At 48.9% G+C, this 16,554-nt stretch overlaps 1 protein-coding gene across 1 annotated transcript in view; it reads left to right on the top strand.

Moving 5' to 3' along the window:
• The window catches only part of LOC145339728 (T-cell surface glycoprotein CD3 delta chain), a 39,826-nt gene extending 29,418 nt beyond the window's left edge, over positions 1 to 10,408 (top strand). Inside the window, exons 2-6 of the mRNA XM_080184251.1 lie at positions 4,541 to 4,561; positions 5,297 to 5,488; positions 6,656 to 6,787; positions 9,334 to 9,386; positions 10,334 to 10,408. Of these exons, the coding sequence (XP_080040377.1) occupies positions 4,541 to 4,561; positions 5,297 to 5,488; positions 6,656 to 6,787; positions 9,334 to 9,386; positions 10,334 to 10,393 (458 nt within the window). The 3' untranslated portion in view covers positions 10,394 to 10,408. The remainder of the gene's footprint in view (positions 1 to 4,540; positions 4,562 to 5,296; positions 5,489 to 6,655; positions 6,788 to 9,333; positions 9,387 to 10,333) is intronic.
• Positions 10,409 to 16,554: the final 6,146 nt, after the last annotated feature.

Genomic DNA, 16,554 nt, shown 5'->3' with positions numbered 1-16,554 from the left:
CTCCCCACCTCCCATCGATTGTGAGACTCTCTTGTTCTAGAAGATTCTCAGATCAGGCTGTAAAATTCATAAATAAACAGCTGATTGGACGGGAACTTTATGGAGAAATTTTGTATCATTTCTCTCCAATATTTTAAATTTTTTTCATCAAAGTGAGGGGGTTTGAAAAGTCAGATTATTCTGTGTAAATCAGAGAATTTATATTTCCATCCGTGTGACCGTCACTAACACAGAACAAAGTTAAAGGCAGTTTAGATTAACTTGTTTCTGTGAAGTGAATGACACTGTGACTGCAGAGTTCAAAATCCAATGCTTGAGAAGTTTAAAAAAACTGGTTTTAAAAACCAGCGAATAAAAAGTTGATTTTGGTAAAAGTCTGAAACTGCTGGATTGTTGTAAAAACCCCCAACTGATCCACAATATCCCGTCAGCTTCCCCAATCCCATCTCTGACTCCAATATTAAATAGTGTTTATTCCGTTCTAAATGGTCCAGAATGTCAAACCTTCAACAAAATTGTCTATCAAAACTTTTCTGTTTTTACAGCTTTTTGTCATTTCAGTCTGTCCTACTCATTCATACAACTGAATAAAAGAAAATCTAGCTTAAAATGTCTGAATATGTCATTTGTTTTAAGATCATAATCAGCAAACACAAAGGAAAGGTGTTGGAATTGCATTAATCCAGTATTGAGGAAAGATACAAACAAGTCCTCATCTTTCTTTATGCCTCATAAACCTCCCTGATTCTCATTCAGGGTACCCATCTCAATCACTCCCTGCACTGGTGAATTCCACATTCACACCAGTCTCAAGCTTCTCTAGAATTCCATATTGGATTGAAGAATGACAATGTTAGATATTTATTATATTTATGGTTCATGTCTCCAATCGTGTGCAATCAGTATGAGCAGGAGCCGAGAAACACTAAGGACAAAAAAAACCTGAGCGGTAATGTTGAAAATGACACTGAAAATTCGAGACGATAAAAGAACATTTGTGATTACGGGTGATTTTAATCTGCACATAGATTAGCCAAATCAAATAAGTCACAATACTGTAGAGGAGGAATTCCTGGGATGTATACAGGATGGTTTTCTGGACCAAAACATTGAGGAACCAAGAAGATTACAGGACATTCTAAACGGAATATTGTGTAACGGGAAAAGAATAATTAGTCATCTAATTGTGAGAAACCCCCTTGGGGGTGAGAAACTGTAACACGATAAAATTATTCATCAAGATGGGGAGTGAAATAGCTGATTCTGAGACTGGGGCCCTGAATCTTAATAAAGGAAACTGCGATGGTACGAGACGGGAGTCGGCTCAGATAGATTGGGAAACGTTAGTTAACAGGTGGATCGGCAACGGCAAACATTCAAAAAGCAAAATGTGACAATTGCTTATTCCTGTCTGGCCTGAAAGTAAAACTGGAACGGTGGCTAAACCGTATCTTACAGGGGAATTTAGAGATAATATTGGATCCAAGAGAGGGGCATACAAATCGGCCAGAAAAATCAACAGACTCAAAGGAATTGGAGCAGATTAGAATTCAGCAAAAGAGGATGGAGGGATTGATTAAGAAGAGGGAAATAAAGTGTGAGTGTAAGCTTGCGGGGAAGATAAAAACTGACTGGAAAAATTTCTACAGCTATGTGACGAGAAAATGATTCATGAAAAGGCAAACAAAAGTCCCTCACTGTCAGCAACAGGACAATTTATAATGGGGAACAAAGAACTGGCTAACCAGTTAAATACAAACTTTGATCCTGTCTTCACAAAGCAGGACCTGATACCTGAAATGTTGGGAACACAGGGTTTAGTGAGAGGGAGGAACTGAGGGAGATCAGGATTAGTAGAGAAATGGTTTTGGGGAAGTTGATTGGATTGAAGGTGGATAAATCCCCAGGACCGGATAATCTACATCCCAGAGAACTGAAGGAAGTGGCTGTACAAATAGTGGATTTGTTGGTGGTTATCTTCCAGGATTCTATAGACTGTGGAATAGTCCCTCCAGATTGGAGGGTAGTGATTGTAACCTCACTACTTAAAAAGGGAGGGAGAGAGAAAGCAGGAAATTATAGAGCAGTCAGCTTAACGTGGGGAATATTCTAGAATCCATTATCAAAGATTTAATAGCAAAACATTTGGAAAACAGTGGCAGAATTGGACAGAGTCAACATGGAATTACGAAAGGAAAATCATGCTTGACACATCTACTGGAATTCTTTGAGGATGTAACCAGTAGACAGTCCGGGTTTAAACTTGGTCAGGCCCTAAGCTCTATAAAGCTAGGAGGCCCCTTGTTCTAAAGTTACACCGAAAGGTCTCACAAAGTACATACCAAAACAGGCCCCTGGGTCACCACAAAAAAAGGAAAACAGAATTATGCCTTTTAGTTATTTAATAGCAAGGTATTTAAAGTGAAAAATACAAATTATTTTCCAATGAATGCATTTACTGATTACATATTCATTAATTGAGGGATTGAGTTTAGGAGTCGGGAGGTAATGCTGCAACTTTATAAGACCCTTGTCAGACCCCACTTGGAGTACTGTGCACAGTTCTGGTCACCTCACTACAGGAAGGATGTGGAAGCTATTGAGAGGGTGCAGAGGAGATTTACAAGGATGTTGCCTGGATTGGGAGGCATGCCTTATGAAGATAGGTTGAGGGAGCTCGGTCTTTTCCCCTTGGAGAGATGAAGGATGAGGGGTGAATTCTGTGTGGCGGTGAATTCTGTGTGGCGGTGAATTCTGTGTGACGATGAATTCTGTATGGCGGTGAATTCTGTGTGGCGGTGAATTCTGTGTGGCGGTGAATTCTGTGTGGCGGTGAATTCTGTGTGGCGGTGAATTCTGTGTGGCGGTGAAGAATCTCGATCGAGAGAAAGTGTTGCTGTAATCAGCCAGTGGGGAACCAGAGGGCAATGATTTGATGGAATTAGCAAAAGGAGCAACAGGATCTTAAGGATGAGTTTTTTGGGCCGATGAGGGCGTGGCCTGACAGGGCGATGGAGACAGATTCAGTCAACAAAGAACATTAAAAAATTACAGCACAGGAACAGGCTCTCCGGCCCCTCCAAGGTGTGGCTTTCAAAAGCAAATGTGGTAAATATTTGAAGAGAAAAGATTAAATTGGGGGAATTAGGTGTGAGCTTCACTTATATAGACCTGAGCAAACACTGACATGACACGTGAATGGCTCTCCCTGTGACCTTACTGTCCCAGACAGGAATCATCCACAACCTGCAGATCAGATCAGCCCCGGCCCAGCCTGAATTCAGATCAGCCCCGGCCCAGCCTGAATTCAGATCAGCCCCGGCCCAGCCTGAATTCAGGTCAGCCCCGGCCCAGCCTGAATTCAGATCAGCCCCGGCCCAGCCTGAATTCAGGTCAGATCAGCCCCGGCCCAGCCTGAATTCAGATCAGCCCCGGCCCAGCCTGAATTCAGATCAGCCCCGGCCCAGCCTGAATTCAGGTCAGATCAGCCCCGGCCCAGCCTGAATTCAGATCAGCCCCGGCCCAGCCTGAATTCAGGTCAGATCAGCCCCGGCCCAGCCTGAATTCAGGTCAGATCAGCCCCGGCCCAGCCTGAATTCAGGTCAGATCAGCCCCGGCCCAGCCTGAATTCAGATCAGATCAGGCCCCGGCCCAGCCTGAATTCAGGTCAGATCAGCCCCGGCCCAGCCTGAATTCAGATCAGCCCCGGCCCAGCCTGAATTCAGATCAGATCAGCCCCGGCCCAGCCTGAATTCAGGTCAGATCAGCCCCGGCCCAGCCTGAATTCAGGTCAGATCAGCCCCGGCCCAGCCTGAATTCAGGTCAGATCAGCCCCGGCCCAGCCTGAATTCAGGTCAGATCAGCCCCGGCCCAGCCTGAATTCAGGTCAGATCAGCCCCGGCCCAGCCTGAATTCAGGTCAGATCAGCCCCGGCCCAGCCTGAATTCAGGTCAGATCAGCCCCGGCCCAGCCTGAATTCAGGTCAGATCAGCCCCGGCCCAGCCTGAATTCAGGTCAGATCAGCCCCGGCCCAGCCTGAATTCAGGTCAGATCAGCCCCGGCCCAGCCTGAATTCAGGTCAGATCAGCCCCGGCCCAGCCTGAATTCAGGTCAGATCAGCCCCGGCCCAGCCTGAATTCAGATCAGATCAGCCCCGGCCCAGCCTGAATTCAGCTGCTTTCTCCTCAGCCATCCCTGGCTCAGAGTTTGGACCCTGGCCAATAGGAACGAGGCTGTAGTCAGACATAATCCTTGGATCCAGATTGGGAGGAGGATTCTCTGTTTCTGATCACAATTACTCTCTGCATCTCCTTAACAAACAGCTTTCGATCTGAATCAGTTTGCCAATTTAATCTCGAAGATTACAGATCTATGTCGCTGCCTCCGGCGGGTGTGGGGATCACACTGGGGTTTTTTTCCTTCATTTCTCTTGGAATTCAGTCTGGAACTGGAGTCTGGGCTGAGATTGTGTTTATCCAGGATTGTGAACCTACAATTCCCAAAGCTCGGAGTTTGACTTCTCTCCCTTTGTGTTTTACAGGAACGGCAGAGACGGAAATCAGTAAGTGTCTGAATCTGATTCCGAGAATTTCCTGGGAGAAGAGTTTCCAAATCTAAGAGCAAAGATATCAGCAACCAATGAGCAGCACTTGGGCATGAACAGAGGGGTGAGGGTGGGGGGAATGGAGAGGGGGCTGGAAGGGTGGCGAGGGTGTGGGGTGGGGCTATGTAGGGGTATGGGGGAGGTGTTGGGCATATGGGGGGTGGGGAGGGTCTATGGCTTTCGGGAATGGGGGGTTGGAGGCTATGGGGGGTATGGGGAGTGGGAGTGGGTGGTGGGGGTGGGGGCTATGAGGATGGGGAGTGTGTATGAGGTGGGGGATGGCAGCTGGAGGGTATGGAGGTGGGAGTAGGTGGTGGGGGCTGGGGTCATAGGGGTATTGGGGGATGGGGGCCTGGAGGCTATGGGGGTTGGGGCTATGGGGGGTGGGGGTGGGTGGTGGGGGGGTAGGGCTATGGGGGGTGGGAGTGGGTGGTGGGGCTCCGGGGGTTAAGGGGGATGGGGGGGATGGGGCTATGGGGGCTATGGGGGTGGGGGGTGGGGCTATGGGGGCTATGGGGGGTGAGGGGGGGATGGGGTGGGGTATGGGGGGGTGGGGGGTAGTTACAATTATTTTGAAAGAATCAAAAGCCAAACAATCAGTGGCTGTGTTGATTGGCTGTGTTGATTTTTTTGGGGGGGGGGCAGTTTGAGGATGTGAATGGTTTTATATAAATGCACGTTTATCTTTCCCAGAATTAACACCCTACAGGTCAATGATTCAATTTGACTGTCAAAAAGCCAACATCAGTGTGAGACACAGCAGAGATGGAGGATTCACCACACTCTCCTCATCCTCATTGAAAATAACCAATCTCTGCGACACTGACCCGACGGAATATCACTGCGGAAATGATTCCAATCACAGAATTCTCATCTTCATCAAATGTACGTCAGCAAATAAATCTCCCCTTTTGTCCCAGAATCTGTCACTCACTGACTCAGCAACAACCCCATTCACTACTGAATAAACAATTATTCTTCACATTCAAACAACCTGCTCCCCCCCACCTCCACCCCCACACTATCCAACTGCCCGGGGGGGAGGGGGTTAATCTGCCTCTGCTGACCCCCTCCTCGCCCCATCCCTCTACCCCCAAAATCCTCTCCATCAGGAGAGAAGGGGACCCTGTACCCCAATGAGAGTCAGTACCTTCAGGGGGTATAGCTCAACAGCAGAGCATTTGACTGCAGATCAAGAGATACTCGCTTCAAATCGCAGTCACCCCTTCAGTGCTTAAAGGGATTCTTTTGAATGTGGAGTCACAGGTGGACAGAGTGGTGAAGAAGACATTCAGCATGTTTGGTTTCATCGGTCAGAACATTAAATACAGGAGTTGGGATGTCTTGTTGAAGTTGTATAAGACATTGGTAAGGCCACACTTGGAATACTGTGTACAGTTCTAGTCACCCTATTATAGAAAGGATATTATTAAACTAGAAAGAGTGCAGAAGAGATTTACTAGGATGCTACCGGGACTTGATGGATTGAGTTATAAGGAGAGGCTGGATAGACTGGGACTTTTTTCTCTGGGGCGTAGGAGGCTGAGGGGTGACCTTATAGAGGTCTATAAAATAATGAGGGGCACAGATCAGCTAGATAGTCAATATCTTTTTCCAAAGGTAGGGGAGTCTAAAACTAGAGGGCAGAGGTTTAAGGTGAGAGGGGAGAGATACAGAAATGTCCAGAGGAACAATTTTTTCACACAGAGGGTGGTGAGTGTCTGGAACAAGCTGCCAGAGGCAGTAGTAGAGGCGGGTACAATTTTGTCTCTTAAAAAGTGTTTAGACAGTTACATGGGTACGATGGGTATAGAGGGATATGGGGGCAAAGGTGGGCAATTGGGATAACTTAATGGTAAAAACTGGGTGGCATGGACAAGTTGGGCCGAAGGGCCTGTTTCTGTGCTGGAAACCTCGATCATTCCATGAGAGGAAGGGGACTTGCGCAGAATGAGGAAGTGTTGTTGATTGCAGATGTTTGGACATGCTTTCATTTGGACTGGGATTGGGTTTGAGCTGCGCAGTGACCCCAGATGTTGTCTCTGGTTGCAGGTTGCCTGAACTGTGTGGATTTTGACACAGGCTCAATCTTGGGCTTTGTGATTGGTGATCTGATTGCCATCATTATGGTCGGTATAGCTGTTTATAGCATCTCCACCGCCGGCAAGCCGCAGGATTACCAAGGTAGGCCAGCTTTACTCACTCAAAGGGCAGCCCCAGACTGGAGTTCCCACTCCAACATGTAAGCAGCAATCTCGACACTGTCCAGCAAGGGTCAGGCAGCTCCGAAACAGCACAGAGTGCCCACCCCTAACCATTCCACTCACCCTCCCTACCGCACCCAACCCTCCCACCTACTGCACCCCACCGCATCCACCCCACCCCTACCCCCACTCCCTCCATCCCCACCCAGCCCCAGCCACCCCACCCCTACCCACCCATACTCCCTTCACCACCACCTCCTCCATACCCACACCCAGCCACATCTCCCCCCACCCCCTCCACCCCCCACCCCAGACATACCCACCTGGGAGGGCAAGACCCTGACACTTGCCCCCAGAGAGGGTCCCAGGTGCAGACCCCACCCTCAAACCAGTGCGGGGGCAGCGAGATAATTGAACACAAATTCCAGGAGAGTTTCTGACAGAGTCACTGATGAATAATCCAACAGCGAATCCAACTCCATCTTCCCAACGCCAGACTCACATCACAAATCAACACAAAAATCATCACACAACTAAAATCACTGAGGGAGTGCCGCACTGCCAGAGGGTCAGTGCTGAGGGGGTGCCGCACTGTCAGAGGGTCAGTGCTGAGGGAGTGCCACACTGCCAGAGGGTCAGTGCTGAGGGAGTGCCGCACTGTCAGAGGGTCAGTGCTGAGGGAGTGCCGCACTGTCAGAGGGTCAGTGCTGAGGGGGTGCCGCACTGTCAGAGGGTCAGTGCTGAGGGAGTGCCGCACTGTCAGAGGGTCAGTGCTGAGGGAGTGCCACACTGTCATAGAGCACCACAGCGCAGTACAGGCCCTTCGGCCCTCGATGTTGCGCCGACCAGAGGAACCAATCCAATGACCCTCGAACCTAAACTATTCCAATGTTATCCATATGCCTATCCACTGACCATTTGAATGCCCTTAAAGTTGGCGAGTCCACAACTGCTGCAGGCAGGGCATTCCACGACCTTACTACCCTCTGAGTAAAGAACCTACCTCTGACATTCGTCCTATAATTACCACCCCTTAATTTAAAGCTATGTCCTCTAGTGTTAGCCATCATAATCCGAGGAAAAAGGCTCTCACTGTCCACCCTATCTAACCCTCTGATCATCTTGTATGCCTCAATTAGGTCACCTCGTAACCTTCTTCTTTCTAACGAAAATAACCTCAAGCCCCTCAGCCTTTCCTCATAAGACCTTCCCACCATACCAGGCAACATCCTGGTAAACCTCCTCTGCACCCTTTCCAATGCCTCCACATCTTTCTTATAATGCGGTGACCAGAACTGTACGCAATACTCCAAGTGCGGCCGCACCAGAGTTTTGTACAGTTGCAACATGACCTCACGGCTCCAAAATTCAATCCCTCTACCAATAAAAGCTAACACACCGTACGCCTTCTTAACAACCTTATCAACCTGGGTGCCAACTTTCAGGGATCTATGCACATGGACACCGAGATCTCTCCGCTTGTCAACACTACCAAGAGTCCTTCCATTAGCCCTATATTCTGCACTCCTGTTCCTCTTTCCAAAGTGAATCACCTCACACTTTTCCGTATTAAACTCCATTTGCCACCTCTTGGCCCAGCTCTGCAGCTTATCTATGTCCCTCTGCAAACTGTAACATCCATCCTCACTGTCTACAACTCCTCCAACTTTGGTGTCATCAGCAAATTTACTGACCCATCCTTCTACACCCTCATCTAGATCATTTTTATAAATGACAAACAGCAGTGGCCCCAAAACAGATCCCTGAGCTACACCACTTGTAACTGAACTCCAGGTTGAATATTTCCCATCAACCATCACCCTCTGTCTTCTATCAGCTAGCCAATTCCTGATCCAAACTGCTAAATCACCCTCAATCCCATGCATCTGCATTTTCTGCAGTAGCCTACCATGGGGAACCTTATCAAATGCTTTACTAAAATCCATATTCACCACGTCAACTGCCTTACCCTTATCCACCTCTTTGGTCACCTTTTCAAAGAACTCAATTAAGTTTGTGAGGCATGACCTACCCTTCACAAAACCGTGTTGACTATCCCTAATCAATTTATTTCTCTCTAGATGATTAGAAATCCTATCCCTTATAATTCTTCCCAAAACTTTGCCCACAACAGAAGTAAAGCTCACTGGTCTATAATTCCCAGGATGGTCTCTACTCCCCTTCTTGAACAAGGGGACAACATTTGCTATCCTCCAGTCTTCCGGCACTATATCTGAAACCAATGACAACATGAAGATCAAAGCCAAAGGCTCTGCAATCTCCTCCCTAGCCTCCCAGAGAATCCTAGGGTAAATCCCATCCGGCCCAGGGGACTTATCTATTTTCACACCCTCAAGAATTGCCAACACTTCCTCCTTGTGTACCTCAATCCCATCTAGTCTAAAAGCCTGTATCTCAGTATTCTCCTCGACTACATTGAGTTTTTTGTCAGTGGGTCAGTGAGTTTGGGGGGTTTTGGGAGAAGCTGGGAGGATTTTCTGTGATTTGTTGGTTGTTGTGCTGCAGCTGCTGACAGACAGGCGCTGGTTCCGAATGAGGCCTCGGCTGCGGTTTACTCGGTGAGTGAAATCTCCGTCTGATAATTATCCCTGTTTGTGTGTTTGAAATCAGTCCAATCAGAACCAAGTCTTGATGGAGACTCCAAGCATCTTCCAATGGGCATTGAGCACATGTATGCGCTTCGTGATACTGAGGCCAAAGGAGCAGCAAGATCCCAGAGCCAGTCTTTGTGGTTCTGGGAACTTGGCCCAATAGGGAATCAATCTGCTCCTCTCCAATCTGCCCCATCATTACGGAAGAAATGATTGCTGGCACTCTGTCCCCCTAGGTGGGCAGGCTGTCGCTGTGCTGGAAACCTCGAGAGGCAGCGTAGTGAATGGAGGAGCTGGGTTCCAATCCCGGCAGTTAGGGACACTGAAATTCCATAAAAACCTGGAATTGAATATCTAAAGGACGTTTGGGGAAGTAAATCTGCCGTCTTTACCCAGTCTGACTGAAATGGGGCTTTCTAATCACGGGAATGTGGGTGACACTCACCTCCCCTTGGTACTGGAGTGGGGGTGGGGACGGGGGTTCGGGGAGAGGGAAGGGGGTGAGGGAGAGGACATGGGATTGGGGGAGAAAGTGAGGGGGAGGGTGGGGGAGGGGGCTGGGGGTTGGGGGAGGGGGCAGGGGATTGGGGAGGGGGGTGAGAGTGGGGGAGGGGGTTGGGGGAGAGGAAGGGGGTGAGGGTGAGAGTGGGGGAGGGGGTTGGGGGAGAGGAAGGAGGTGGGGTGGGGGTGGGGGCAGGGGGGTGGGGGAGAGGGGGAGGGGGCCCGGGATTTAGGGGAGAGGGAGGGGGTGGGGGGAGGACATGGGATTGGGGGAGGGGGTGAGGGTGGGGGTGAGGATCTATCCCAGGGAGTGGGTTGCGGTCTCCAGTTGGAGAGAGGGGACATTTTGTAGATTCCATGATCTGATTGGTCGCCATCCCGGGATTTTAAAATTGCTTCCCTTTCTGTCACAGGGAATTGACCAATCGGATCGACAGCTATACGACCGTCCAGGATTCAGGGGCAAGAAGTGAATCCCCCCCCCCACACAACCCTCCCCCCCCCCTCACCCCCCCCCCACAACCCTCCCCCCCCCACCCCCCCCCCCACTGCCTGCACCCCCCCACAAACCCCCCACCCCCCCCACAACACCTCCCCCACAAACCCCCCACAAACCCCCCCCACAACACCCCCCCGCCCCCCCCCCCCCCCGTACCGAGACTGCTTTCTGATTGGCCCAAACTTCCCAGAAGATCAGGCAGTGGGAAATGGCCTCTGGTTTTGGTAATTCTGTAATTGTCGATAAAATGTAACCACAAAATAAAGTTCCTGCTCCAGCTCAGGCTGTAATTCTCTTGATCTTTTCATTCTCCCTGTTGGTGTAATTTCAGTGGAAAGTTGAGAGGGGATGGAGTGAAATCTGTATTGAATTTATTCACTAACTGGAGGCTGTGAGACTCACTGCTCCCTCGAACCAGTCACCTCCAGGCGGCTCTGTGAGGAGTCATTAATAAACACAAGGGACACTCTCTGTGCACTCCTGAGCCCCTCAGCTGTCAGCTGCTGTACATCCAGGATTGTAAAATAGTTAAAGAGATGAAAAGTTGAGGTGAGAAGGACACAGCCCTCAACATCAAGGCAGCATTCAGCCGAGTGTGGCATCGAGGAACCCTGGAGAAACTGGAATCAATGGGGATCGGGGGCAAACTCTCCACTGGTCAGAGTTATACCTGATATATAGGGAGGTGGTTGTGGTTCTGGAGGGTCAGTCATCTCAGCTCTGGGACATCTCTGCAGAAGTCCCTCAGGGTTAGTGTCCAAGACCCAACCATCTTCAGCTGGCCAACCATACCCATGTCCCACAAATGAATGAAGAAAATGAGGCTGATTTCATCACTTTCAAAGTTTATCCTGTAAATTACAGTCCAATCATCAGTGAACATGCCCAGTGTGACTGAGAGTTCACCACATTACTGTGCTTCTGGAGTACACAGAGGGCAGCTTTCCTTCCCTAAAGGACATTACTGAACCAGATGGGTTTTTCCAACAATTGTCAATGGTGCCATGGTTGTCACGAGGCAGCACACTGACACATTGGTTAGCATTGCTGCCTCACAGCACCAGGGATCCAGGTTCAATCCCTGCCTTGATCACTGTCTCTGTGGAGTTTGCAGGTTCTCCCCGTGTCTGTGTGGGTTTGCCCTGGATGCTCCAGTTTCCTCCTACACTCCAAAGATGTGCGTGTTAGGTGGATTAGCCATGCTAAGTTGCCCCTTATTGTCAGGGGAGATTAGCAGGGGTAATGGAGATAGGGCCTGAGTGGGGTTGTGGTTGGTACAGACTGTCTTGGGCTGAGTGTCCTCCTGCACTGTTGGGATTCTGGGATTAGACTTCTAATTCCAGATTTTTATTATTGGACTCCAATTTGTACCCAGGTCTCCAGAACATTCCTTGGGTGCCTGGATTAATAATCCTGTAATAATATCAGTCTATCGCCCCCCTTCTCTATGGAATCAGTATTGTTGTAGTGGGGGATGTTGGGATTTTTTAGGTGAATTGGAAATTGGAGTGAATGAACGAAGAGCTTTGTGTCAGTGTGTCAGAGTGAGACGGTTCCCTGTAACGAACCCAGCCAGGAGGTTTGTGCCGGGGGCGTGCGGTGAGATGAGGCATTGACACGACCTCAAATTGTGTTGTGATCTCCACCCTCACATCCCGTGTGAGCGCAGTGCGACACACAGAGTTTCTCTTACTAACTACCATCCGGAACAGCCTCTGTGACAAACAGAGGCGCAGGAGGCAGAGGGTTAAGAACGTTTATATTCTCTGGGTTTGTACTCAGGGTGTTAACATATTTACCAAAGGTCGAAGGATTCTCCAGCTGGTGTCTATTCATCCGGTTTATATTTGAAATCATTCTGCTTTTGCTGAATTTCATCCAATTCAAAAATCATTCCTGAGAGTCGGAAATTTTAACAATTTGTTTTTGGGTTGTGGCTGGGCCTGAATTCATTCCCCGTCCCTAACCTGCCCTTTGAGAGGGTGATGGTGAGCTGCCTTCCTGCTGCCTTCCTGAACCACTGCAGTTCCTATGGTGTAGATACATCCACAGTGCTGTTAGGGAGGGATTTTGACCCAGTGGCAGTGAAGAAACGGCGGCAATGTATTTCACAGTGAGGGTGGTTTGCCAGTTCTGCACTGCCGGAATGGGGGGTCCCAAAGCGCCTGAGTGGGGGTCTATGTTGCGACTATTGCCACAGTCACCATGGTAATGAGGGGGTGGGGAAGGGGGGCTCCACCTGTACCCTGACCTGATTAAAGCTGAAGTGAGGTATGTGGATAGGAACAAGAGCAACCCACACAGATACAAACACACACACACAATCTTTCATTGAAGATTTTCCATTCTACCAAACAATAACTAAGCACCTGATCTCAGCACAGTGCCCAATTATTACCACCCACCACTGATACGGAGAAAGGAGCAGCTAAAATTATTCAACTCATTCAGATTATCTATCACAATTTGTTGTAATTAGCAGCTCCCTTCACACGGATGGTGAAAGGATATTACACAGCGGGGGATATTGGGGTAAAACCATGAACACAGCGGCACAAACAGGATAACAAGGACTGAGCTACACAGCCAGTCAGAGACTAAACCAGCTCAGAGAGAGAGAGAGAGGGGCCAGGATAAGACATGATTCGCCAGTGCACACTCTCACATGCAGGAACTCAGGAAGAGAGCGAGATAACCCCATGAGAGAGACTCAGAGAATGCGGATCCCTGGTATTTGGGTTCACATTCAGGCCCTGCAGGGTACTCCACCTCTCCCCCACTAGAACCTAAACCTCAGGATGGAGAGTTGTCCAAGAGAGGGAGGACAATCTACTCCCCATCTCGTATACCCTCTGCAGGAACTGGGAATGGAAAACCAGTGACGCTGCGACTCCTAAATTCAATCCCCCCACCAATAAACGCCAAGACACTGTATGCCTTCTTAACAACCTTATCTACTTGATTCCCAACTTTCAGGGATCTATGTACACATACACCTAGATCCCTCTGCTCATCCACACTATTCAAAGTCCTCCCGTTAGCCCTATACTCGACACATCTGTTATTCCTGCCAAAGTGAATTACCTCACACTTCTCCGCATTAAACTCCATCCGCCACCTCTCGGCCCAGCTCTGCAACCTGTCTAAGTCTTCCTGCAAACTATGACACCCTTCATCACTATCTACCACACCTCCGACTTTGGTGTCATCAGCAAATTTACTAATCCACCCAACTATACCCTCATCCAGATCATTAATAAAAATTACAAACAGCAGTGGCCCCAAAACAGATCCCTGAGGCACACCACTCGTAACCGAACTCCATGATGAATATTTACCATCAACCACCACCCTCTGTCTCCTATCCGCTAGCCAATTCCTAATCCAGTTCCCTAGATCACCCCCAATCCCATACATCTGCATTTTGTGCAGAAGCCTACCATGGTGAACCTTATCAAACGCCTTACTAAAATCCATATACACCACGTCCACTGCCTTACCCCCATCCACCTCTTTGGTCACTTTCTCAAAAAACTCAATAAGGTTAGTAAGGCACGACCTACCCGCCACAAAACCATGCTGACTATCTCCAATCATTTCATTACTCTCCAAATAACTATAAATCCTATCCCGAATAATTTTTTCTAAAACCTTGCCCACAACAGAAGTGAGACTCACCGGTCTATAATTCCCGGGGAAGTCTCTGTTCCCCTTCTTAAACAATGGGACAACATTCGCTAACCTCCAATCTTCCGGTACTATACCAGAGGCCAACGACGACCTGAAGATCAGAGCCAGAGGCTCTGCAATCACTTCTCTTGCCTCCCAGAGAATCCTGGGGTAAATCCCATCCGGACCAGGGGACTTATCTATTTTCAGACCCTCCAGAATATCCAGCACATCCTCCTTATCAACTGTAACACTGTCAATTCTACTCCCCTGCAACCCAGTGTCCTCCTCAGCTATATCCTTGTCCCCCTGCGTGAACACCGAAGAGAAATATTGGTTCAATGCCTCTCCAATCTCCTCTGGTTCCACACATAACTTCCCTCTACTGTCTATAACTGGCCCTAATCTTGCCCTAACCAACCTTCTGTTCTTGACATACCTATAGAACGCCTTAGGATTCTCCTTAACCCTATCAGCCAAAGTCTTCTCATGTCCTCTTTTAGCCCTTCTTAGCTCACTCTTCAACTCCCTCCTAGCCAATCTAAAGTTTTCTAGTGCACTACCCGAGCCCACACGTCTCATCCGAACATAAGCCTCCTTTTCCCTTTTAACCAACGAAACTACTTTTTTAGTGCACCACGGCTCCCTAGCCCTACCAATTCCTCCTTGCCTGACAGGGACATACCTATCACGGACTCGCAGTAGCTGCTCCTTGAAAAAACTCCACATTTCGGACGTTCCCAGTCCCTGTAATCTCCTAGTCCAACCTATGCTTCCTAATTCTCTCCTAATAGCCTCATAATTACCCTTCCCCCAGCTAAAACTACTGACCCGAGGTTCCTGCCTATCCCTTTCCATCACTAAGGTGAACGTAACCGAATTGTGGTCACTATCACCAAAATGCACACCAACTTCCAAGTCTAGCACCTGGTCTGGCTCATTACCCAGCACCAAATCCAATATAGCCTCACCTCTAGTTGGCCTATCTACATACTGAGTCAAAAAACCTTCCCGCACGCTTTGTACAAAAACTGACCCCTCTAACGAGCTAGAGCTATAACAATTCCAATCAATATTAGTAAAGTTAAAGTCCCCCATAACAATTACCCTATTACTTTCACTCCTAACCAGGATCGTCTCCGCAATCCTTTCCTCAACCTCTCTAGAACTTTTTGGAGGTCTATAAAAGACTCCCAGCAGGGTGACCTCTCCTCTCCTATTTCTAATCTCCGCCCATACTACCTCAACAGACAAGTCCTCATCAAACTTCCTCTCTGACACTGTGATACAGTCCTTGACCAATAATGCTACCCCACCCCCCCCTTCTACCTCCTTCTCTACTCCGACTAAAGCATTTGAACCCCGGGACCTGCAACATCCATTCCTGACCCTGCTCTATCCATGTCTCTGAAATGGCCACAACACCAAAGTCCCAGGTACTGATCCACGCTGCAAGTTCATCCACTTTATTGCGAATACTCCTCGCATTAAAGTATACGCATTTCAAACCCTGCTCCACCCCACCCCCACAATGCCGTGCATTGCAGGCCCCATCTATGCCCCCCTCACTTTCACCCCCTCTACTCAGGATCCCACCCCCCCTCTGAATCAGTTTAAACCACCCCGCATAGCCTTCACAAATTTACCCCCCAGGATATTTGTTCCCCTCTGATTCAGGTGTAAACCATCACTCTTATAGAGGTCCCACCTTCCCCAGAATGAGCCCCAATTGCTCAAGTACTTGAACCCCTCCCTCCTGCACCTTCCCCTCAGCCACAAGTTCAAACTTTCCCTCTCTCTATTCCTCTCTAAACTATCCCTTGGCACAGGCAAGAGTCCCGAGATAACCACCCTGTCCGACTTGGCCTTTAGTTTCCACCCCAACTCCATGAATCTCTGCTTAATATCCCCTTCCCTTAACTTCCCTACGTCATGTGTCCCCACATGAATTATAACTTGGGGTTGATCTCCCTCTCCCCTAAGAGTCTTGAATATCCTCTCTGATACATCCTGGACCCCAGCCCCTGCTAGGCAACACAGCAGCCCTGAGTCCCTACCATTACTACCGACTCTCCTATCCGTCCCTTAACTGTGGAGTCCCCAATCACGAGGCCCAATCTTTTGCATCCCCTAACCACCTGAGCTTTTACAATAGGCTCATCCCCAGAGACCTGCTCCCTTTGGCTATCCCCAGTTGATTCCTCCTCAACTGTAGCCTCCAGGACCGAAAACCTATTTTGGAGGGGAACAGCCCCAGGGGATTGTCCCCCCACTTGCCTCTTTTCCCTCCTCTTGGCAGTGACCCAAGACTGATTTCTAGGAGTGACCATCTCCTTATAACTCCTATCAATGTCCACCTCTGCCTCCCGAATTATGCGGAGTTCCTCTAATTCCACCTCCAGCTCCTTTACACACTCCTCCAGAAGCTGTAATCGAACACACTTCTTACAAGTAAAATCCCCTGAA

The sequence above is a fragment of the Carcharhinus amblyrhynchos genome, unplaced genomic scaffold (genome assembly GCF_965287045.1).
Source record: "Carcharhinus amblyrhynchos unplaced genomic scaffold, sCarAmb.v2.hapA scaffold_637, whole genome shotgun sequence".
In the NCBI taxonomy this organism is placed as follows: Eukaryota; Metazoa; Chordata; class Chondrichthyes; order Carcharhiniformes; family Carcharhinidae; genus Carcharhinus; species Carcharhinus amblyrhynchos.
This window is presented reverse-complemented; position numbering and strand designations above follow the sequence as displayed.